At 42.5% G+C, this 24,328-nt stretch overlaps 1 protein-coding gene across 1 annotated transcript in view; it reads left to right on the top strand.

The window, feature by feature from the left end:
- The window catches only part of MTUS2 (microtubule associated scaffold protein 2), a 315,607-nt gene that overhangs the window by 224,872 nt on the left and 66,407 nt on the right, over positions 1 to 24,328 (top strand). The window contains exons 6-7 of the mRNA XM_037378188.1: positions 6,450 to 6,611; positions 22,813 to 22,911. Of these exons, the coding sequence (XP_037234085.1) occupies positions 6,450 to 6,611; positions 22,813 to 22,911 (261 nt within the window). The remainder of the gene's footprint in view (positions 1 to 6,449; positions 6,612 to 22,812; positions 22,912 to 24,328) is intronic.

The raw sequence follows: 24,328 nt of genomic DNA on the forward strand, positions 1-24,328 counted from the left end.
GCCTCTGGCTGCAGAAGAAATCAAAGCTGGAGGTGAAGGAGGAGCCTGCCAGTGCATATGCAGAGGTGCTTTTGCAGCTAGAAGAGATGGTTCACTTTGCAGGGTTCCCACTCATCAGGTGACCCAACAGCCATCTGCATGGCCAGATCTGAGGGGTGAAACTGTTCAACAGCAGGTATCATAGGAGAAAGGTGCTTGTCTTTAGGACTGGAGGGCACAGAGAGAAGGACGGACATGCAGAAGTCTCTTCAAGATTTAGGTGGTAGCATACAAAAGCCATGACTGATCACATTAGCTGTCATTAATCATCAATGATAGCACCAGTCTCCCTCCCTAGCAATGAAGAGGTTGTCTCAGAGGTAGTCATCTGCAGTGCAGAGATCCAAAGCCTTCTAAAGCTCAGAGAGCTGGCTCCTGCGCAGACGGGCTCTGTGTATTTGGCTCCTTATTTTGGTGGAAGTTATTAAGCTCAAGATACAAAATTTAGGTTTCAGTTTTGAATGCTAAAACTTCTGAAAAATCAGCTTTTATAAAGCCATGTGGGCATGCACAAACATTCTCTAAAATAAATGTTATAGGGGATTATAGTTCAAGCCTTTGTCTGAGCCAAAACATGCAATGGGAAAAATTACTTCAAGGTAAGTAAGCTAGGTTTAAGCATTGTGTGAACATGAATCCTTAAGCCTTTTCTTGTTCTGGACAGACGAGAAACCTGTCATCAGCTTGTCCCTGATCTGTTGCACATTTGCCCTGTTGTAACATGAAATACCAGGCACTGGCTCTTAGCAAAGACAAAAAAAACAAATTAGCTGGCTAGTAATCTCATCTACTATCATAACATTGTAATAGCATGGTAACCCCTCAGGACTAATGATCACACTGTACCGCTTGGTCAATAGCATTGGTTCAGCTTGACCTACAGAGCTGTACATTCAGTCGTGTCTCTTAATAATTACACTGTGAAATATTATATCAAAATATACAGTGTTGGACTTCAAAACAGTAATCCTTTAAAATAATGAAATAAAAAGTTCAGCTGACAAGCTGCATATCTTGTAATCAGTCTGTAAAAATTAACATTTTACAAGTAAAAATCAGAAATAAATAGTTGACATTAATTGAAGGATGGGCAAATGTTCCAATTTAGTGACAAGTGTGTCTTGTGGGTTTTTGTTTTAAACTTCACCTGATTATTCACCGTAGTTTAGGTACTTTCCTTATCAGATCATTACCCATGGCAATGATTTTAAGTTTCATTTTGTGCTTGTATTTGTGCTTGTATTTTTGTTTGAAAACTGGGGCACAGAAGTGCAACCTAGTAAAACCCAGAGGATTAATACATCCCAGTGTTTTGACTAAAAGTAATTCCAGCCTCATTCAACGTCAGGTTTTCCCACTGGCTTTCTCTCTGCTAGTCCTTTGCTGTATGAGTTTGGAAAGTGGCTCAACTTCTTCCCTATTTGTAAAGCTCATTGAGTTCTGTGACTGGGAAGTGCTTTTGAAATGCTAAGTGAGATCACTGCTGCAACAACTAGACGTGTACCTTCGTTGTCTTTAAACTTGGTTTCAAGTAGTGTATAAGGATCTTTAAGACGGAAAGGGCTGGCTATTACCCTGGGTAAATGTTTGTGCTTCAGTGAACATTCACGATGCCAGCACGTTCCCAGTGTCTCACGTGTGATTACAGCTGCGGCAGGGAGCTAGCAGCTCCAAGCCAGCTTCCAGCACAGCGAATGCTTGACCTGCTCTGCAGAGCTGAAAACTCACTCTGTTTCGATAGGCTTCACAATAGCAGCCCACGAGACAGGGAGCTGCAGAAGCAGCTGCACTCATGCTTTAATACTCTCCTGGGGTCTGTTTCTCAGCAAAACAGGGACCCATAGGTATTGTCAGACAAGCTATTTTTCTAGAAAGGACCCAAGTTCTCCAGCAGAAGGTGACTTTATTGCCCTTGAGTGCAGGCAGGGAAATCTGTGGCTGTGGGGCTCCAGAACAGCCCTTCCTATTCCTGTCTCCTCTCAGATCAAGACCTGCCATACAACATGGATTAATTAATTGCTTGTCAAATGTAGAACTCCTCCCACCTATGCTCCTGCTGGTTTTACAGTCATATGTAATATCATGCTGCATTTGCATCCTTTTTTATAAATTTTGTAAATAATCATGTAGAATTGTGTAGAAGGAACACATACAAGAGACACAAACTCCTAGTGACATATACAAGAGAGCCTTCCTTTTCCGAGGGTGAGGAGTCCCTGAAGCAAGCTGCTGCAGGACAGGGACAGATGGTGAAGAGGACAGTGGCAGATATGGAAAGAGGGTGGCTCAAGTCACCTGGGAGCCAGTGAGATTTTGGTTGTGGTTTTCTTTGAACACACAGCCTACAACACACTGTCAGCCCTGACTTCTGCATGTCTTCCCTGGCGTAGCAGTGTAGGGGATGAGTGGGTGCAGCTGGGACTCTCCAAAGTAATTGCAAGTCTTCAAACACCTTTTCTTCTTCTCTGTACTTTTTTCACAAGCAGAAGAGTAGGATTCCTTGGGGCTCCCAGTGAGGAGATGATAAAAGTGAGGCTGAAGGCCTTTAGCTCTAGTGGATCATTAATAGTCTGTTAAATACTCTACTGCAAAGTCAGCAGTGCTGCTCCTCATAGAGCACAGAGTCTGCAAAAATACAGGGTGTTTTATGTAGGAGCACCCAAATGACTTCCCAGGTGCTTCAAAGGCAAGCAGAGTCTCCCCTGGGTTAGATAGAATGCAAAAGTAGAGAAGTAGGAGGGAAGAGGTACAATACAACAGAGTGATCCCCTGGAAACTGTTCACGCACTGCACTTCTGGCGTTTCTGTACAAGCTTTTACTGAAAAATAAGAACTGGTATTCTGGGAGGGCAGATGCCACTGACTTACCCACTGCAGATAATAGTGGAAGGAATTACCTTGTGATGGACTGACAAGTATCATCTGATGAATAGTCTTTTGGATTTTCCTTCAGGAAGTGAATTCCTTTGTGTAAATGAAAACCTTTATTTTTCTCTTAGATCATAAGAAACATGCATTGTCCTGGATCTTTAATTTACTTTATTCTATGAATGCTATTTGAAAAGTGGAATCCAGCACCATGTAAGCAAGGTGGAGCTCACCTTGCCTTGCTCCTGGGGGACTAGACACTGCCCTAGTGATATCCATGGAAGCAGGAAACATTTGCTTTTTGGAGCATATTTTACATGGATGTGTTGCTGTAACCCATTGTCTCTTTCCAAACTCCATCTCTGAGTGAAGAGCGAAGCGGGAGATACTGTCTCATGCTAGACATTGACCTTATCTCAGCAAATCCTGGATATATTGATAGGTTATTGTGGTGAGTTGACCTTGGCTGGCTGCCAAACACCCAGCCAGCCACTCTCTCACAACCCCTCCTCAACAGGATGGGGATGAAAATAAGGTTTATGAGTAGAGACAAAGACAAGGAGTTCACTTACAAATTGCTGTCACAGGCAAAACAGACTTGACCTGGGGAAAACTATTTAATAACTTTCCAACTAAATTAGAATTGAATGGTGAGAAACAGACATAAAAAACTGAAACAGCTTCCCCTTCACCCCTTTTTCTCAGGCTTAATTTCAGTTCTCCCTTCCCAGCTCCTTACCTCATCTATCCCACCTCCCTGTCGAGCAGCTCAGGGAGGATGGGGAATGGGGCTTGTGGTCAGTCAGACAATAGTTTATCTCTGCCTCTTCTTCCTTCTCACACTTTTGCCTGGTTCAGCATGGTTCTTTAGCACGGGCTGTGGTCCCTTGGGATAAACCTGCTTGTGCATGGGCTTCTCTCCAGGGGCTGCAGCTTCTGCCAGGAGCCTGCTCCCTGTGAGGGCTTTCTGCAGGCCACAGCTTCCTTCAGGGCATGTCTGCCTTCCTGCTCCATGGGGTCCTCCACGGGCTGCAGTGTGGATCTGTGCTCCACTGCGACCCTCTCCACAGGCTGCAGGGAAATACCTGCTTCACCATGGCCTTCTCCAGGGGCTGCGGGGAACATCTCCTCCCCCATATTCTCCCACCCTGGTGCTCACAGGGCTGTTCCTCACACTTTTTGCCTCACTCCTCACTGCAGAGCGGTGTGTTGCTCTTTGTGAAATGGCGGGGCACAGCCCTGTGGGTGTGGGTTGGAGCCGGCGGGGGGGCACAGCCCCTTCCCCGCCTGAGGTGTCTGCCCCACAGGCTCCGGCACCTCGCCACAGGTACCCGCTACAGCCATGCACCTTGTCTCCCTGAGTCCGTTTCTTATTAAAAGATCAAAAGCTGAATTGCTTTTTTTCTTTTCTTTGCCTTTTTTTCTCCCGAAGTGGTTTGTCCAGCCGCAGCACATGGTGCACGGCCAGCTCTGCTCGGGCACTGGGCACTGTGACTCAGGGGACCTGGTGAGGCCATGTTTGTCAGCTTTCTCACCCACTCATTCCTGTAATTAGCAGACCTCTTGTGCTGTGTTTTAGACTGCAATCGTATTTGTAGCTGGCAGCACTTCATCTTCAATACCTAGAAAAGCTTTTTAACTTTTTTTTTCTTTTTAATAAGAGGTTGTATAACTCCCCTGGACACCTCATTCTTCCCTGTGGGAATTGCTTCCCTTCAGCGAGATTTGCGAGTTGAAACGTTCTCCACATAATACATTTCATAACAGAGAATAAAGGGTTCCCATTAAAGAGCACTTGAACGACATTTCTCTGTGAATAATAGGAATAATTTCCTCTTCAAGGTTAGTGTTTCTACACTTGAAACTTTAAACAAATAGCTGAGGAAAGAAGACAATTTCTACAAGCGGTGCTACCCAAACCGGCTGGGTGAGCATATACCTGAGACTACTTCAGGAGTAACTCCATGAGTCTGAGGCAGACAGGCTGAGGTAGGCACACATGCTGTAACACCCCCCTGGCACCTGGCAGAGATGCCCTCGTGCACAGTCGCAGAGGAGACCAGGCCAGGCTGGGCTGGATTTTCTGCTGTTGTGACTTTACTGAAGTCAGCAGTGTTTTGTCAGCAGATAATTCAGCACGTGATCTTAAATGTTTGTTACACGGGTGAAAAATCTGTGGAGTTTGGATATAAAACAACGACCTGATGTGCTGAGGGGTTGTTATGTGCACAGCAGTGTAGACGACAAATGCTTCAGGGTTTTCTGTTCCTGTGTGGGGCACAATGCACTGTTGTGTTTATTTTTTTTATATGGCTTGACAAAGGTCAAAAGTGTTTGTAGAAGCCCATGTATACTGCAGATATGTGCTTTAAATTAAGACTTATATGCAAACAGCCTTAAAGACACAGCAAAACTTCAAGCTGTTTTGTCAAAGTCAAAAGGTATATTCTTCCTTTATCAGAAAAAGAGGATTTTCTTTTCCAACCTTCACTTTTTTTCCTAGTGGATTTTCATAAGGAAGGCAAAAAAGAACCTCCCCTTTACTTGCAGGCACTTAAGAAGCCTACACCTTAAAAATAGTGGAGACTTGGATGTGCCAGTTATTAAAATAATGTTAGAAATTTCCTGCAAGTGGTACCTAAATAGTATTGTATCTTTTTAAAATAAAGGAAATAAAAACTATAGACCCTTTCTGAAATCCTGTGTATTTCTTGCCACTATCTCCATTCATTTTTTCAAACAAAATGTTGATCCCTCTGCAAATGTTCAAGTCCAAATCTTTTGCCCCTCTCAGGCTTTCTACTCAATAGATAAAGAAGACGCTTCAACTTTGCCTTTTTCAAATGTTAAGAAAAGATTTATTCCAAGGAGCCTAGGTTGTCATTATTCCCTACATGGCAAATACAGGAGAAAACCAAACCCATTAGAAGTTTTCAAAGAGGTCAATATAAACTGGAAACCTTGGCAATCTTAGATTTATTATGAGAATATAACTGAAGTGTATGTGAGAGTTAAGGCAGATTTTTTTTGGTTTTGTTTTTCATCTTATTATTCAAATGTCTGAGTGTGGTCTGAGGGACTGTTTGTGGGAAATCCCTCCTGGACAGGAGAATGTAGTGCCTTGCAAAACTGAGCCCTGCTATTCCAGCAACTCCCAAGTGTTAGAGTGAATGTGCAGAGTGGCTCCTGTAGCAGCTACAAAGCCAAAACCAACTCATCCACCCAGATATTTAGAAATTCCTTGGCTTCTTTGTAAGCCTTGCATCCAAATACCTTTAAGGAGCTAGTCCAAAAGCAGGTGTTAAGTTCCTGTTGGAGTCAGACTCCAACAGGTGCCAAGACTTCACATTTAAGTAAGTTGCTGGGATCATTTTATTTCTACATAACCATTTGTATTGGAGAAGGTCCATGTAACTTAGCTCAAGTTGCAATGAGATTATGTCTTTGTGGATTATAACTGCTGATACGAGCTCAGTCTGTATGCCACAGTTCACATACATTTTTTATGGACTTATAATTAGAGCAATTTTGGTCTCCTGCAGGTTCTAGCTTTGGAAATGAAGAGCAAACCATTCCTAAGGCATCTGCGCCTTCTAAAGATGTCTCCAAGGGGAGCAGCAAGAGCATGACGCAAGTATCGAGCAGCACAGCAACTCCACGCAGGAGCTTACTTCCAGCACCAAAAACTGCCACAGCACCTGCTGGTAAGTGCTCCAAACTTGAAACACCACCTGCATTAGGCCAAGCAATGCAGAAAACTTATTATTATGCTGTTTTTCTGCTTACTCAGTTAATTCTCATGCTATTCTTGGGCACATTGCCAATGTGCTGATTGGGACTCTATTTACTGTAGTCCCTTTGAAACACAGTCAACACAACAGCTAAAATCTCATTTTGTGAACTGTGTCTGGAGTTGAAGGCATTTAGTGTCCCTAACTACACATGCCGGAGATTTAGTGTATATATTATTGTTTCTCACCAAACAGCTTTTTGAAAACATTTAATTGCTTTAGAGACCAAAGCATTCCATTGAGCAGATGATTCATTGCTAGGTATGTTTGCAAGGATGAGAATACTGCCCTCTAAGTTTAAGCAATCTGTGGTGTTTTCACTCAGGGAGAAGCAGGCAAGTAAATAAAGCAAAAAAACCTAGTTTTGTTTCCAAATTGTTTCATTACTTAAGCCCTCCTTCATTCAATCCAGCTATGTCTCAAATCAGCCAGCAATAATTCATGGCATTTCGCGCAGAAAAGTTTACTGTTTTCTGCCAAATGCATTTTTTTGTTGAAAAACATGTGCATCTCTCCACCATCTCCTTCTCACACTTGTTTCACGCTGCCCCTTCCCTATCCTGGAACTTGGACATGGTATATGAACTCCAGAATCCCCTTGACAAGGATGCAGGGATGTATCTTCTTGGGTAGGACTCATCACTTTTGAGAGAGTAAGGAGCAGTTTGTGCTGCCTGTCCTTGAGGGCTGTTAGTGCTGGCCCATCTGCCTGCCCACTCAGTGGGGAGAGATGAGGATACCCATGATGGTGAACATCTATTACACACTCAGCGCTGGCAATGTAGAGACTCAAGTTCGGGTGTAATGGATGAGTTAGGACTGTTCATTGTGACTTGGAAGCAGGGTCAGTATGATTATTGGTCATAATTATAAAGTGAGCTTAAAAGCATGGCTGTAGACACCCTCTCCCCTGGTTACAGATGACAGCTCCTCACCCCAGGTGGCTTCAAGCACTTTCCTACCCACTTCAATAAGCGTATAGAAATTCCATCAAGTTCAGTTTAGATCTTAAAGTTTAGATTCCAAAATTAAAAAAAATTGCATAACTCACCAGCCTTATCGAATCTGGCTCTTATACAGCAGAGTGTTTCATCTCTAGGTAAGTCCCACTGGGTTTGATAACAGACACTGCAAATGAAGCTGGGAAGGAAAAATCACTACAAAATATGAGGCAAAGACTTTATGCATTACTAGTTCTGATCACCCGGTTTCAAGGTAGATTAACCTGGTGTTGTGGGATGACCTTGGCTGGATGACAGGCACCCACCAAAGGTGTTCTATCACTCCCCTCCTCAGCTGGGCAGGGGAAAAATACAACAAAAGGCTCATGGGTCAAGAGAAGGACAGGGAGATCACTCAGCAATTACCATCACAGGCAATACAGACTCGACTCAAGAGAAAGTAAATTAATTTATTGCCAATCAAATCAGAGTATAGTACTGAGAAATAAAACCAAATCTTAAAACACCTTCCCCCTACCCCTCCCTTTTTCCCAGTCTCAACTTCCCTTCCTGTTTTTCTACCTCCTCCCTCTAAGTGGTTCAGGGGAGGCAAAGAATTAGGGTTGCGGTCAGTTCATTACATGTTGTCTTTGCCAGTTCTTCCTCCTCACTCTCTTCCCCTGCTCCAGCATGGGGTCCCACCAACACAGGAGACAGTGCTTCATGAACTTTTCCAACATGAGTCCTTCCATGGGGCTACCAGCCCTGCCAGCAAACCTGTTGCAGCCTGGGCTCTTCTTTCCACAGGGCCACAGGCCCTGCCAGGAGCCTGCTCCAGTGCGGCTCTCCCTGGGGTCACAGCCTCCTTTGGACATCCACCTGCTCTGGCATGGAGTCCTCCACAGGCTGCAGGTGGCTATCTGTTCCACTGTGGACCTCCATGGGCTGTAGGGCACAGCCTGCCTCACCATGGTCTTCACCACAAACTGCAGGCAAATCTGTGCTCCAGAATTGTGCCGCATATTCTCACTCCTCTTTCCCAGCTGCTGCTGCACAGCATTTTTTCCCCTTTTTAAATACGTTATCCCAGAGGCACCACAACCATCACTGATGGGCTCGTTCTTGGCCAGGTCTGTCTTGGAGCCGGCTGGCACTGGCTCTATGGGCCATGGGGGAAGCTTCTAGTAACTTCTCACAGAAGCCACCCCTGTAGCCCCTCCACTACCAAAACCTTGCCACTCCAACCCAACACACCTGCTTAACTTAACAGTTCTAGAAAAGGACTTAGTGCTGTAATCAGTGGCTTAACGAGCCTGACAGGGAAGCTGAAGCCATTTACTTTATGTAGTTCAGCTAAGTGAAAGTCGGCGGAGTAGGATGTGATCTTCTGTCCAACACAGTGAGGAGCAACTGTCTCTTACTGTCAGAAAACTCTTTACTGCCATCATCTGTACCCACTAACTGGGGAATGGACCAATCTATGAACAGAAGATACAGATAAAAGGTGGTACGATTTTTTGTTTTCTTTTCAAGTTTTCTTGCCTTTTTTTTTTTTTTCCTTTTCTTTTGAGCTTCCTTTCCTCTTTTCTGGTCCCAAGCTAAGTTACTCCATTTCAGGCTACAAGTATTTGATTAGTATCAGATCTGCCCCTAGACTTCGCCCACAAAAGCCTTTCTTTTTCAGCTAGTGACATTGGCATGGTAAGCTTTAAAGGGCTATTGCAAGTTTCTGTAGAGGAGCTCTTCTGGCCTCTGGGCTTCTTTTGTCAAGACCTGTATCTGTCACTACTTGTGCAGCCTCACACAAGTGAGTCCTTGCCAGGGAGGTTTTGGTACTGAGGCATTTCAATGAGCTGGACCCGTGGTGTTTAGTATGCAATCATACCAATGTGGACACAAAAAATCTAGCATACACAGACTAATTAAATGGTTCAGGCTGTCACTTCTGAGTTTGCACAGGTTCCAAATCTCAGATCCACACAGGAGAGCAGAAATTACATCTTAATGCAAAACAATAGTGATCAAGCAGTAGGTTTCCAGAAGGAATGTTTGCCATCACATCACAGCATAAACACTGAAGGGGAAAAGAATTACTGAGGCTGGCAGAAAGCTAAAGTTGACTTTTATTTTGAGGGTTTAGTCTATGAAATTATTTAATCTATGAAACAAAAGACTAATTTTTTTGCTGGATTTTATTGCCTCTGGAGACAAAACTGAAAAACAAAAGGCCATACAGAATTTGGATCATTATGATAAGTTCTCCAATTTTCTTCCTTCCAAATAACCTTCATTTGCCCATTGTCCTGAGGTTGTCACTAGATATTTTCTGTTTCATCACTTAGTCTTGGTATAGTTTCCTTCAGAGTGCTTGTTATTGTCTTTATATGACCCTCCAGTAACCATGTGTGTGTCCATGGGTGCACACAAAAGGAAGCTCTTTGCTTGTGCTTCAAGCTGGCCAAAAGTGAACTTGTGGGCCAAGAGCTGTAAAGTCTGTTAATGTCATGCTGTGACTGAGTTAATAGGCCCATCGGAGACAAAGCGGTATAGCTTCTGAATTGGATTTACTTCCCTCCAGGCTGAGTGGGGTACGTGTTCAGTCCGTGTTTGTGGGTGCATGGGTCCATATAGGTGTGCCCTGTGCAGGAAGTGCGGTGGCGAGCAGTCAGTTCTGTTCTTCCCATTGCAAGGCCATTAGTCTGACTCTGCTCATGTTTCCCAAATTTTGTCATAGCCAGGAAGCTGTCAGACACTCCTGCAGAACGGGAGGAAGGTTTAAATCCAGCAGCCCACCATGGCCTTTCCATGCCAGGGGTGCGATGGGAATTGCCCACCTGCTTTCTTAGGCAAGCCACAGTAGCAGAGAGCTAGGAGGGATGCTGCCAGAACGTTAGATCCAATCCCTCGCAACTAGAAAACAGCTGAACTTACTCTTTCCCACTCTGGGGGTCAGGGGATCAAGTCACCTGCCCAGCCTCCTCCCAGCAAGGCATTTCTGTGTGTACCAGCGAAGACTGGATGCAGCAGCGTATGGAGCCCATTTCCACCACCTCACTAAATTTATAGTCCAGTCTTGATAGGGAGATTCAGTCAGGTGAGGTAACACTTGCTTGTTTTATTCTGGAAGGAAACTAAACATGTAAAGTAGGGGTACCTGCCTGTATTACGCAAAAAGTCAGACATAAATACTGAACAGGGACAGCTAGCAAGTTTAGGAAGTTGCTGTTATTGAACAGAACAGACAGAAGAAAAACTACAGTAAACTCTGGTCTAATTTTTATATGAGCCAAGGTAGCAGCAGATGTATCTGGGGTCAAGTCGTGATTTTCTTTTTATTAAAAGAGTGTCATGGTTCCTCACAGTGCTAAATATCTGATGGAAGCAAAGGCTGAAATAAATCAAAGCAATGATAAATACAAAGTTTTTTAGCAAGTTAATTCTTCCTCTCTTGCAATAATATATGAACTCTGTCTGTAGATCCTGATGTGATAGGGAGCCCTACAGAATGTAAAATTTTCTGTTTATGTATCCTTTGGACAGTTTTTCATATCTTTTAAATGATGAAGCACAAAACCATCTTTTTAAAGTTGAACTGTCTATTAAATTGGAAGGAGGATGCTACAGATCAAATGAAGCAAGTGGAGAAAGGGCAGTGAAATGTTCATATTGCTTTGGGCTTTCTGATCCCAGGCAAACAAAGGATCTAACAAAATCCCTTTACAGTTGTGTCAGATACCATATTCTAAATACAGAAGAAAGTGCATGGGTGTGCTCAAAAGGCCAGTCTCCAAAAGGATGTCCTGCAGCAGTTAGAGGACGTAAAGGTTGAAAGTCTGCATGTACAGACACTGTAAAAGGTTTGCTTGTGGTGCCGTTGCAAAGTGGAAAGAACAATCACTGCCATAGGCTACCAGGCTATGCTGGGCAAGTCTGGCATTATTGCTGGACATCACAGGGCAGAAGACCAATAAAGGTAAGGGAGCAGAGAGGTAAAATCAGTGTTTCAAAAGTGTTTGAAGGTATACTACAAATTAATCCACCCACCCACACACCTTCACTGACACTGGCATGTCATAAAGATAATGAATGTCATGCTTGGGGAGGCAGCCAGGCTCATCACTGCAACAGCAACACTGAAGAGACCTTCACCAGTGCTCCAGACTTGAAAACAGTAGAATGAATAAATTTCTAATATTCTCCCAAAGTATCACATAGTGGCGATTGCATGCACAGACAATCCAAAGAACAGAAGAGCAACCATGATATAGGAAGACAGAACAATAGAAAAGACAAATTATATAAGATGTTCTTGAATGTATGAAACTACACATTAACTTGTATCCAGTGACCATTTTGGATGCCCTGGTATTGGAGGTAGTCTTTGTTCTCAAAGGGAATGCAGTTACATGAGATCCAGATGCAAGTTTTGAAGAGGGGTGTAGAACACTTTTCCAGTACATGTGCTTTCATTTTTCTGCTGGATCAAGGAGTATTTAAAGGAAGTCTCAGAATGTCAACAATACATTTCAGAAAGTCTTAGCTGGACATGGATTTATCCTTATCATGTTTCATCATGTTCCTGGTAAGCAGCATCAACAGTTTTTTAATAGATTTTTAATAAGTGCATAATAAATGTATAAGCACACATTTATTTATACATCTTTACATCTTATACATAATAAATTATAAGATGTCCAGCTCCAGGTCTCATCTGACAGCCCCTTCCTGGGAGCAGCCTTGTGAGCCTACTTGTTTCTTACCTCTTATTTGCAGTTTGATCATGAGGACACCATCTGCAAAGGGATGATTGGTGGGGCACATGTTTATCCTCCATCTCAGCCCAGTTTCTCCATAGCTGAACTGGCAGCAGCCCAGCCCCACCATGGAGTCATGGTTGGAAAAACTAAACCACCACAATTTCCTGGGTTTTGCCCCATGGCAGGAGACAAGACACTGCACAGACACTGTGACCAAGGAGACAGGGATGGTCTGCACCATGAATGGAAGTTTTTAGCTGGGACTGAGACTTGTATCTTCATACCACATACCCCTCCTTGCAGATGCTGGTCCCTGTGTCCAGCAGAAAGGACTTACAACACAAACCAACACCATCTTGAAAATGAGCCATGTTTTCCCATGAGAAAAAGTGAACCAATAGCAAGACCTTAGGGGTGAATTTTGCATTTGAGGAAGAAGTCATCAGCCTTGTTCAGTCAAAGTCAGTAGGTCAGACTCTGCCATGAGTGGTGCTACTGAAGTCAGCCATATAGTAAAGCTTTTGAGAAGTAGGGAAACCACAATTATTCCTTCTATATGTTCTGTATATTTGGAGAACAACAACAAAAAAATAAATTGGAGATATTCTATGTATAATACTCCTACCAAGTAATTACTCCTAGTAGTAATTCCTATAGAACTTGATGTTGCATGTATGTTTATAAACACATACTTCATCTGTCCAACCTCCTGTGTAAAACACTGCAGTTACTAAACTAAAGCACTCAGAGCGCTCCACAGTTACAGCTGAAGTGGACAGACTCTACATGTATTATATACAGCATATTTTACAAAAGTAAAAGAGGGAGAAACTATTTCCCAAAGAGGATGGCTGTCATTTAAGTATAAGTAATGTTTATGAAAGAGTGCAATATCAGGTGAAGTAAAAATTACATTTGTATTTCAGATTTATATAATTTAACTATGCATTAATAGTACATTAATTCACAAAGGACTGTTTCTACCTATATTAATGAGTGGAAAATAACGAAAAAAAAAATCACATGAAAGCTTTCATGTGTTAGATGTTAGAAGACCACCTGTGCTGTAAATTCTCATTTAAAAAAAAAAAAAAAAAGATGACTGCTCAAGAGAGATTATACTCCTGATATTTCACTAAAAGTGCTTGTCAAATAAATTGGACTACAGGGAATAAAACATGTTTAATTAATGAAAATGGACTCCTATAGCTGCTGCTGTGCAGGGATTCAGATGATCAAAAGAAAATTCTGGCATGGGACAATAGCATTGGAAGATTATTGTCGTGTAAATTGTTTTGAAGACATGAACTGATTGCCTTTCAACTAGTCTATGAAAAGAGTGCACTTAATTAGGTTTCGGTGTTTTTTAGGTTTTTAGTGGGTTTATGTGTTATTAGACCCCTTCAATATTTACATGCTTGTTGACACATAGAAAATGTTAAAAAAAAAAAGCATACTTGACTAGAAAAAGTGAGATAGGTCCTTTAATTTCACTTAAACATATTAGCTGCTTTGAGAAATACAATGATAACCTCACTAATATTTACTGTTTCTACTGTTGTTTCATATTTTGTTTAAAGACAGGTGAAAGCAGCTCTCTATTGGGAGCTTTGCAGCTAAGGTCCACCTCTGAAAAGACATGCAAACTTTCCCTTTCCACAGATGCTGATAAAAATATATTCTTTGAAGCCCACAGATACTGAATTTTCTGTTTTAAATTTCTCTGAAAATATGGGAATATCTGCAGAAGGCAATGTTCAGAGGCAGCAGACTAACTAAACTTCCAACCCTCACAGGGGATTTGTTTTACAAACCCCTTAGATTAATGCTTACTATGGGAAAATTCAAAACTGAAATCAAACCAGGATCTAATTCTGTCATAATTTAGGCAAAACCCTTCAGTCTGGCATGGTGCAGTTAGTGGTGTATCTGGTGAGCCCTTCAGGATGCATAAAATATCTCAGCATAACACACCACAGCAGTTAGTAATCCAAGAAAAGCATGTCTGTGCTGTGCAATGGAAGGGGGATTCAGACAGGCAGCAATTCCTGAGCTGGTGCTGACAGGTCTAGAGAGTAACAAGATACAGCACCATGTAAGCATACCTGCTTATATCCAGCAGCAGTATGGTGCATTCACCCAGTGCTGCAATCAGTTGATTAACTTGCTTTAGACCTAGGTTATTTCCTGGTCAGGAGCATTGGTTTCATCTGCTCCAGGAATCCAATTCTGGAGGGGGCTTGCACAGCTCCAGCCTGGGTGTGACATATTCTCCACATAAAATCATGCTAGTAGCCACTGAACAACATGAGTGTGGCCCGAAACCTCTTCCTGCAATTCCCTTCTCATATCCAGGTTGTTCTGTGATTGTCTGGGAAAAAGTCCTAGGGTATCTCAGCTTGCTGCAGACCTTGGATGGACAATGACGTGGGTGGAATACTGGCTAGACCATCAGGTTCAGGGTGTTGTGATCAGAGGTACAAAGTCCAGGTGGCAGACGTTGGCGCCCATTAGGGATTGATACTGGGCAAATACAGTTCAGCATCTTCATTAAAAACCTGAAAAGTGGGATAAAGCACTCCCTCAGGAAGCTCACAGATGATAGCAAATTAGGAGGAATTGGTCAATATCCTGGAGGGCCAAGCTGCAGTTCAGAGGGACCTTGCCAGGCTAGAGAAATGGGCCTTCAGGAACCTCATGGAGTTCAAAAAAGCAAATGCAAAGTCTTGCCCCTTGGGGGAATGATGCCATGCAACAGGAGAGGCTGGGGCCATCTGGCTGGGAAGCAGCTCTGCCAAAAGCCCCTGTTTGGGGGTCCTGCTAGACAGCAAGTTGAATGTGAGCCTACCACGTGCCCTTGCAGCAAGAAAGACTAGCTGCATGCTGGGGTACATTAACAAGAGTATGGCCTGCAGCATCAGTGGTCCTGCCCCTTTATTCAGCACTTGTGTAGCCGCTCACAACTGTGTCCGGTTTTGGGAATCCCAGGACAAGAACAGTGGGACATACTAGAATGAGAGCAGCAGAGGGCCGCCAAGGTGGTCAAGGGACTGGGACACATGACAGGACAGGTCAGGAGGAGAGCTGGGGTTCTTCAGAGAAGGCAAAGGGAAATCTTAATCTCAGTCTTTAGTTATCTAATGGGAAGATGTGAGAGAAGCCAGACATTTCTCAGAGGTGCACAGTGACAGGGCAAGAGACACCAAACACAAGTTGGAATGCAGGAAATTCTCATTGTTTGACCACTTGCGAAGGTGGTCAGACACTAGAACAGATTGTCTAGAGAGGTAGAGAGGTGGTGAATCTTCTGTCATTAGACATAACTTAGCTGGACAAAGCCTAGTGCAACCTGCTGTAGTGCAACGCACTCTGAGTCGGAAGCTGTACCAGAGGACTTCAGAGGTCCTTCTGACAAAGCTGATTGTGCAATTCTGTGTGCCACAAACATCTTAGGTCCACAGGTAAATAAATGTGCCACCACAAACACAGCAACCAATGTATTATTCTGTAGTTGCTCTGGCCTCTTGTGCACATTCAGGAGTAACTCATGAGCAGAAACATCTAGCTAAAGGGTAGGTCTGTGCTGGGGAGCTGAGTGCATGGCTCCCACAAAGGCAACAGGACTTGCATGTAAGTCAGGAAAAATAAAGAAAGTATGGCTCAATTATTATGTGTAAGGATTTGAGAAGTGGTTTACATCTGACCATAGTTTTTATTTTCTACACGTAATACAGCTTCCTCTATGGTCTCATCCCTGTCTGATCTTGTTCAACCACATCCTTATCTCAGAACATATAAGCCCAAAGAAAATCACCTTGGTATCACTAAATGTAGAGGAACGAAGCTGGTTTAATTAGCATTGATAATATACAACTGTGGGCTGGCTTCAGGGGTGTCAGGTTGGCTGATGTAGATAAGGTGCAAGTGTGGCTGCTCTGTTAAGTGGTTGGGCAATCAATGAAGAGGGAGCAGTCAAGGAAGAAGCAGAGAGGAGGGACTGAGAGAACACATGCCCTGGATGAGGGGAGACAAGGAGAAGGCAGCAGAGGGGCTGGTATGAAGGGTATGTTGGTATGTGATGGTAGAAGACCTTATTGCAGCTAGCTGGTTTGGAGAGTGCTGTGGCAACTAAACTGCTGTCTTTTGAAACTCTGGTTCACCTTCAGGATACCAGTACGGCTCTGGGATCCTGCAGTCTTGATCCAAATTCCTGAGCATCATGTTGTTGCTTGTTTCAGACCTCAGCTCTGTCCACCAGGTTGAACTTGCCACCCAATGATCTACGATGCTAGAGAACTGAAGGATTTTATATTTTCTATGCCTTGTTGTGGCGTTTGGGGGATGTGCATTATGGCGTACCTATTTCAACTTGGTTATTATTCTTATTTAATGTTTATCTCACAGACAAATGACTGTTATTCCCCATAAGAAATCTTCTAATTTGAGTGCAATGACAGTAGCAATAAAGAATTCATTTGAGCAGCTTGTTTCTACTTGGCCCATTAAATTAAAGACCATCAAAGGCATTGTTCAAAAAAATAACTCAGTCAATTCCTGTGCTTTTACAAGTACCAGTAAATCATATGTAACAAGGCAGGCTGTTAAATATAATCAGTCAAGATGAAAAATAGGAAGCTGGTGTTATCGCAGCTCTAACCAGCAAGCTTGTAGTGTAAAATGTGTTTCTTTAATCAGCTTCTGCAAAATCCAGGCAACACAACCTTAGCCAAAGGGTGAGGGATGAGCTAAGGTCAGCTGAAGGGGGAGAAGTGAGCACCAGTGCTCTTTGCAGGGATGAAGGAAGAAGAGTCTGCTGCTGCTTTGTTTCCCCTTTGCCAATAATTCCCATTAAAAGCTGAATAGTGAATATGCAGTGGGTTACGTTCACATTGTTTCTGTACTGAATGTAGGGTTATGCAGCACTGCACCGCAGCTGAAAGTGAGATGTTCAACCACAAGTTTTCCAACCTCTGTCCTGAGACCCACTGTAAAACGTGCCATAGCACAACTGTGTGAGGAAGCAACAATGAAATGCCATGGGATCCATGTAAAATGACAGGAAGGGAAGGAGTAGCTGGTTTAACTCCACAACTAGAATTGGATGTTCTGAGTTACCCTGTGATTTTCTATTCAGTCTAAAGAATGGTTCATTTTGTCAGGTTTATTTTTTCCTTTATTTTTTAGTAGCAGATAAAGAGACTTTTATTCTTAATATAGAAAGAAAAGTCACTTTACATGAGTCAGTGAAATAATCCTTGTCCTTCTTTTTTTCTTATCAGATTGACTTTAAATTTGAAACAAACACAAAGAGAAAAGCACAAGCATTAGTAGTTTCTACTTCAACAAATATATAGTCTTTCTTTACATCTACTTATTTATTCACTGTCTTTTAGTGTCTCATAGATCACAGGAAGTAGAGAGTGTCTAGAGAGGATTAGACTGCCGTTATATACGGAATCCGTCATATTTCCAGCTTTGCTCATTTTGTCTCAGACAATGAGTGCGTGGATGTCTCATTACTCACCAAGGACACAACTAGTCGCGGGTATCAGGGGGAAAGGCAGAAGAAAGCTTGTGGCTTTCTGTGTCTGTGAGTGACTGAAAGCATTTCCTAGGGTTTTTTTAAACTGGCAGGCTGCATTGGTTAAAATATGCTTGAGAACAGCTGGAATCCAACTGAATGCAGCCGGTCGCAGTCAATTGTTAGTGATGTCTACATGTTAGGATTTGTTTTGGAATAAATATTCAATGTGTAATATGTTAGCATGGTTTCAGTCTGCAGTGTGAAAGCAAAGTGAAGTCTATCCCATTGTACTGGCTTTTAAAAACTCAGAAAGGTACAAGCAAATACAAGCGCTGATTCTGTGGCGGCTCTTGAGAAGATATCTCTGTTAAGGTGTATTTAGCTCTGGTTCCAATGCTAGCATTCACCATTGATGAGGGAATAGAGAAATGGCTTTGTTTGTCTGCTGTTTTTCCAAGTGATTGCTGAATGTTTAATATGTCTGGAGTGTTTTGTCTTTTATTTCCAATGATTTTGCCTTTGCTCCTTATATTTGGTTTGAAGCAAGCTGTGTGTGTTAATTAGGAAATGTAAATACCTTTACAGAACTATGCATTTGGATGCATTTTTCAAAAGCAAATGCTGTAACCACACAAGCAAGTATTTATGCTCACAGTTCTCTTATGAATGTGTTTCTGTATACAAGCGTAGCTTTTAAAAGACAAGAAACATTGGGAGATTTGGAACCTTAAATGCAAAGTAAATTCATATAAAAATTAGTTGTCTGTGGCTTTGATTCCCAGCTACCAGAATGACAACTTCTCACTCCAAGAGCTCCTGTAGTGGAGGGGACTGGCAGAGCCTTAGAAGCTGTTCCTGGAAGCCTGGAGTTAGTGGTGGTTCCTGCTCTGCCAGGAGCCTTTTGCTGGGAGGCTCAGTGCTAAGCGCCTTGACTACGCAGCCAGCAGGAATAAAGCTAACATGCAGGCATTTAGCACAGCGCTAATTGGAGTTCCGTATCTCCAGCCTGTGGGCAATAACACTAGGAGTTTGAAGTCAGTTTTGTTCCAGGTCAGAGTTAATATTAAAAGACAGATTTAGAATGAAATTAAAACACTGTGCATGTTCAAGAAATATACACTTGTGGTGCTTAATTTCTTTTTATAATTGTATTTTATGTATTTTTTATTTGATCGTTGTACGCACAACACCTTTTGACATTTCAAAATATGTCAATGTATGTATTGACAAAGTATGACAATGAAAGTATTATTTGAGGTTTTACACACGTTCAGGCCCATAATGACAACTGAAATATTTGTCTTATTTCCTGAGGTACAGTGGAGCATCAAACTTTTTACGTACATTAAAACCTTTGAGTTACTTCTAGTACACTCTGAGGTAGAAAAGATCAAACTGTATAACCTCCTGCTGTGCCATACCCTGCAGTACAGCATTATGCTGATCATCACACTGACACTCTCCTACAGATTTTTTTAAACCTGAAATTCTAGATTTCTGTGAAATGACAAATTTGGAGCCCAAACTCTTATAATTTAAAAATGATTTTTCCCTGCAGGAACTTCTTTTGAAATCAACATGTTTTCTGAATGTTTCCCTTTTAACCAACTAACAGCTGTTGTTTTAAAAGAGAAGAGAATGAACAAACACCATTTTTAGAAAAACATTCAGCACATGTTCTTATTTGAGGTCTGATGCCAGGTACGGCTCTTCCCCTAAGATTTCGCTGTGGCTGATGAGCTTAGCAGAACAGTAACGGTTTGCTCTTGTGGACTGTCCTTTCTTTTGCTAGCTGCATGCTTCCTAAATCCCTCTCTGCTAATGAGGGCCACAGAGAGGCCACCAGGACCCTTCAACTTAGGAAGAAGAAGTTGAATAATTGCTAGCTCCATGTGCCCTTTTCCCCATACCCTTCCCAGCAGGTGCACTGACTCTTCCCTTGTTACACAGCCCCTCCTCACTTCTGCAGTTGCTGCATTGCTGCCCATACCAGATCTCAGGAGCTCTCCCAATGTTGTAAACCGAAGGAGAGTAGCTATCCTCATTTCCTACTCTTGCTATTAATCCTACTTTTCTGTCCTTGTCAAGATACCTATTTCCACCTTCACCCTGTTGATCTCCCACCTTCCAGGGCCGATGTTCCCCATGCAGCCACCCCTGCCAGGCACCACTGTCTGCACCGGTGGGTGACTCTTGCTGCTCTCCGCAGACCTCGCCTTGCCCTCTGAAGAACAGTGGTGCTCACTGGGCTTCGTGCCTCTTTTCTCTGTTTTCTTTCAACTGAGCTCTAGTTGGGGAATTGTTTCTTGCTTTGTGCTTAAGGTTAAGAGGCTGAGCTAGTTCTCCAGGTGTTCCTTATTGAAAATGTCCCAAACCCAAAAGTAGTTAAGTATTTATGTGCCCCTTGTTACTCCTGAAAGCAAAAGGAAAACACACTTTCCCTACCATTGTCCCTGTTTGACATTTGCCATAGCAAAATTTACAAAGGAGTTTGGTGTATGGCCCGTTCGTGCATCATATTTTTAATTCGAAAACCACAAAAAAACCCAAGGCTTCATTGCCATGAAAAAGTCATGCTCAAATCTGTAAGAATATAAACTATACCTTATAAAACAAGCTCTGGTTTTATCTCACAGCTCCCATCTCAGGTTGTTTTCACTTGGTCCTTAGTAATAAAATGGCACCATAAACTTGTTTTATGTCCTGCTCTGTAGTAAAGCACAGTGTAGTAGGTGGCAGACACAAGAAATTTATGTTCTTAGTCACTTCACTGTGAAAAGTATTAATCACAAATGAGAATAGTAGCCTCAACGTGTCGAATTTATAAACAGCAGAGAAAATGGAGATGGACCAAAGTAAAGATACGAAGACAAGTTCAATCTTTACCAGCCCCTCGTGACTGATGGTGCAATTTGCCCGTGAATGGTGGAAGGGAGTCAGAGAGGGTCTTAGACTTTCTCTTGTGCTATTCTCACACAAATAGTTGGACTCAGGGCTTGTGGGTGTGCATATGTTCTTTGCAGAAACATTCTGCAAGTGAATGTTGAGATATGGTGCTAGAAGATAGGAAACTCAGTGCATGGCAAATGCTGTGTCTGCAGCTCGCTGCTTGCAAGTCCTGAGGCAGGCAGAAGTGGAAGGGTGAATGATACATCAAAAATAAGCCTGATACTGCAACTGTGACTAGCTGTGGCTTTGGAGAGAGCAGAAAACAAGTCATCCAGTAAGCGTCCCTGAAGATTATGAACTCCATATAAAATTATCACTTCACTATTGAAATAGCCAGACCACATATGTATTAAGCAAAATGGAAGATAGCATTAGCTTTTGGACTGTCACTGTATTTAAGCACCACCAAAAAAAAATGAGTTTGTTTTCCTGCTTCAGATACTTCAGATTCTGTGGGACATTGACATTTTCTTACAAGCCGTCTGTGAACTTACTCATAAGTGAAGGGAAAGTTAATAAGGCAAACATTGTTTTTCCTTTGTGACAAGTGGTTTGCCTTGAGTGTCTGTTTTTCATGTGTGTCCAGGGGCTGTGACATAGTCCTGCAAACTAAAATGCAACCCCCAACAAACACTAACTCTGAAAAGGGAAAGCAAACAGAAAAATACCTTAATGTCTCAGAGATTTGCTTTTTCTTCCTCTTTCTTCTTACTTCCTTGGTAAATATTTTCTGCATGAAATCCTGTGGTGTGACTGTCACACCATGAGCAAACAAGCTGGGCTGGTCTTTCATGTTACTGCACTCAGCATGGTGCCCACAGCTATTTTGATGAGAGTTCTGGGTGGGCAGGAGGAATGAGCTGAGCTTGGGTGGCCGCTCTGGCTTTCAGATGAAGCTGTATCTCCTTGGTACAAGAGGCAGTCGGTGACTGCAGAGCCTGGGCAGCTGACAGACCATCCCAAGCCCCTAACCAGAGAGCTCCAGTGATGGGAGGAATAATAACAGACATCAAGTTGCCTCCCACTGAAAAACTAAGGGAAGAGGAAAGGCTAGCACAAAGTTTCTGAAGGTCATAATCCAAGAGCTCTGGGGCATCATGCTGTCAGTGGGAAGAATTAGTGGCTGCAGAAAAAAGGATAAATGCAGAGGTCAGGACTAATCTGGAGAGCTACAAACACAGAGAGGAGAGGAGAGAGGAGAAGGAGGAGGGCAGACAGCCTGGAACATGCCTGGGTCATAGATGAGCATGAATCAGGTGTGGGTTCAGCCTTGTAGACATGAGGAAAATGACGTGTCCCTGTTGTATCCTGCATTGGCACAGCGTGTTGTAGGTTTTGTGCACTAAATGCGCTGCACCTCTCTGGCCCTGGCCGAGTTAGTGCATAGGCAGAGACCCACTCTCCTGTCTGGCATGCCACATCCAGCACAGCCCTGACACATCCTGCCTGCTTCTGGTTCTGCAGAAGCTTGCCTCTTGCCTGTATGAGACCCTCTTGGGAAAGCTGGCCACCGGAAAAACAGTTTCCTAACCTGGGGAAGAAATTGATAGAGCAGGGCCTTCCAGGTAACAAGTCAGCTTTGCATAGTCGTACTCAGCTTCTCCTCCAGCCCAGGATGAGGATGCACAGCAAGGTAAAAAGACAGAACACAGAGCTCACAACAGGTAGGATGGGCTACCTATGTAGCTGTTTGTGCCTTAATGGCATTTGTCACTGTGCAGATGGCCGGAGAACCAAGATAGTGTGTAAGGCCTTGTTCTGACCTTTTTTAGTGCTGTGCATGTCAGCTCAACCACATGCACGCAGTCATGCTTGCAGAAGTGGCCGGTTGACATCCAACACAGAAGTACTGTTGTATCATTCTGTGCACAGCCCAGGATGTGTATTGGTGAAATACTGATATAAACGTATTTCTTTCTACCTTTATTTTTTTTCTTAAACAGGTGTGAAGAAAGAAGTACAAAAAGATCAGGATGCTAACAGACCAGTTGTCTCATCCCCTAAGAGATCAGCAGTAACAACCACCAAGCTCCATTCACCAGGTAATTATGAACCAAAAAACACTGCTTCAGGGAAGATTTAAACTTGTTGACTTTGCATCTCTTGTTAACACACTAAACTGAGACCCACTATTAAGTGAAGATTGATTGTGTCCAAGGTTCATTAAGCTGGCTCCGACTACTGCAGGTTTTATCATACCAATGCATAAGCTGAACAGACTTTTGTTTTCTTTGTTACAACCATGAAATCATCTTTCCTTCAAAACAAAGAGTTGTTGTTATTACGTGTTTAAGGTCACAGGAACATTTATTTTTATCATTACAATTACAATATAAAAAGAAAACAGGTAGGTATAGTGAAATAAAAGACACAGATACCTGGAATTGTAGTATATTGCCTGGAATCTACTCTTTAACTGTTGTGCAGAGGCACTAAATTTCCTGGGCTTTTTCTATGCATGACTGGAAAAGGGATTATCTATAGAAATAACCTTCAGAGTGCTGTTGGGGCATTGTCAACTTACCCCTCAATATGGCGTACAAACACATGGGTTTAGCATTTCTAAATAATACCTTTGTTTATTTACTAAAATGAAGATAACTTATTTCAATTTATGTTTACTATGTGTACATTAACAGATGTATAAGGTACCTAAAGGCTTTTCTAAGGCTGGCCTTTGGCTGATCTGAATGCTTCTGAAATGAGTGGCCATGATCCCAATGATTTCTTTGTGCTTGAATTTTTCTTCTATTCTGTTATCTCATTTTTCAGACTCTACTTAAATACTTTAAATGTCATCTCTACAGCTATATGATGCTTGAGTTGTTATTATTGGGGGGGGCAGAACCCCATGTTTCTTCATTTGATGGTAAAAAAAATGTAGAACAGCTCTTCGGCTCCTATAACATTCGTCAAGAATCTCTTCATGTTTACTAAACTCAAACTTTTCTTCTCCTTCCCATCCAACAAAATCAAGAAAATGGAAGGTTAAATTTAAGCTTTCCAGGCACCAACAGGATTCAGAATTCTCCTCCTCACTAAGCTACTAGTGTAAAAATATGAACTTAACCCTGTCTTCTGAATCATATAATTTTTAGGCTATTTTGCAGCCGGTGAGATCATCAAGAGAGATGCAAAGAAAAATTTGTTGTGGAGAGTGCCAGACCAACAGCTCACTAGCATTTATAATGGTGGGAGTCCAGTTTAAGCACTGGAACTGATTGTGGCAGTAGCAGCATGTTGCAGAACAGCTGATTTGCTTCCACTAGAATTGGAAAGCAAAATGAAACGTAGGCATATTTGTACTGTGTATTTCTGTTGTCTTAAGGAGGCCTGCATTTCCACAGGTCACTTAATGTTTTTCAAGGCTGAAATTTTTTGCATATTGAATTCGTAAGTCATCAAATATTTCTTCATTTTCATGAGAGGTTGAGTAACTGCCCTCTCTCCCACTTCAGA

The sequence above is a fragment of the Falco rusticolus genome, chromosome 2 (genome assembly GCF_015220075.1).
Source record: "Falco rusticolus isolate bFalRus1 chromosome 2, bFalRus1.pri, whole genome shotgun sequence".
Taxonomy (NCBI): domain Eukaryota; kingdom Metazoa; phylum Chordata; class Aves; order Falconiformes; family Falconidae; genus Falco; species Falco rusticolus.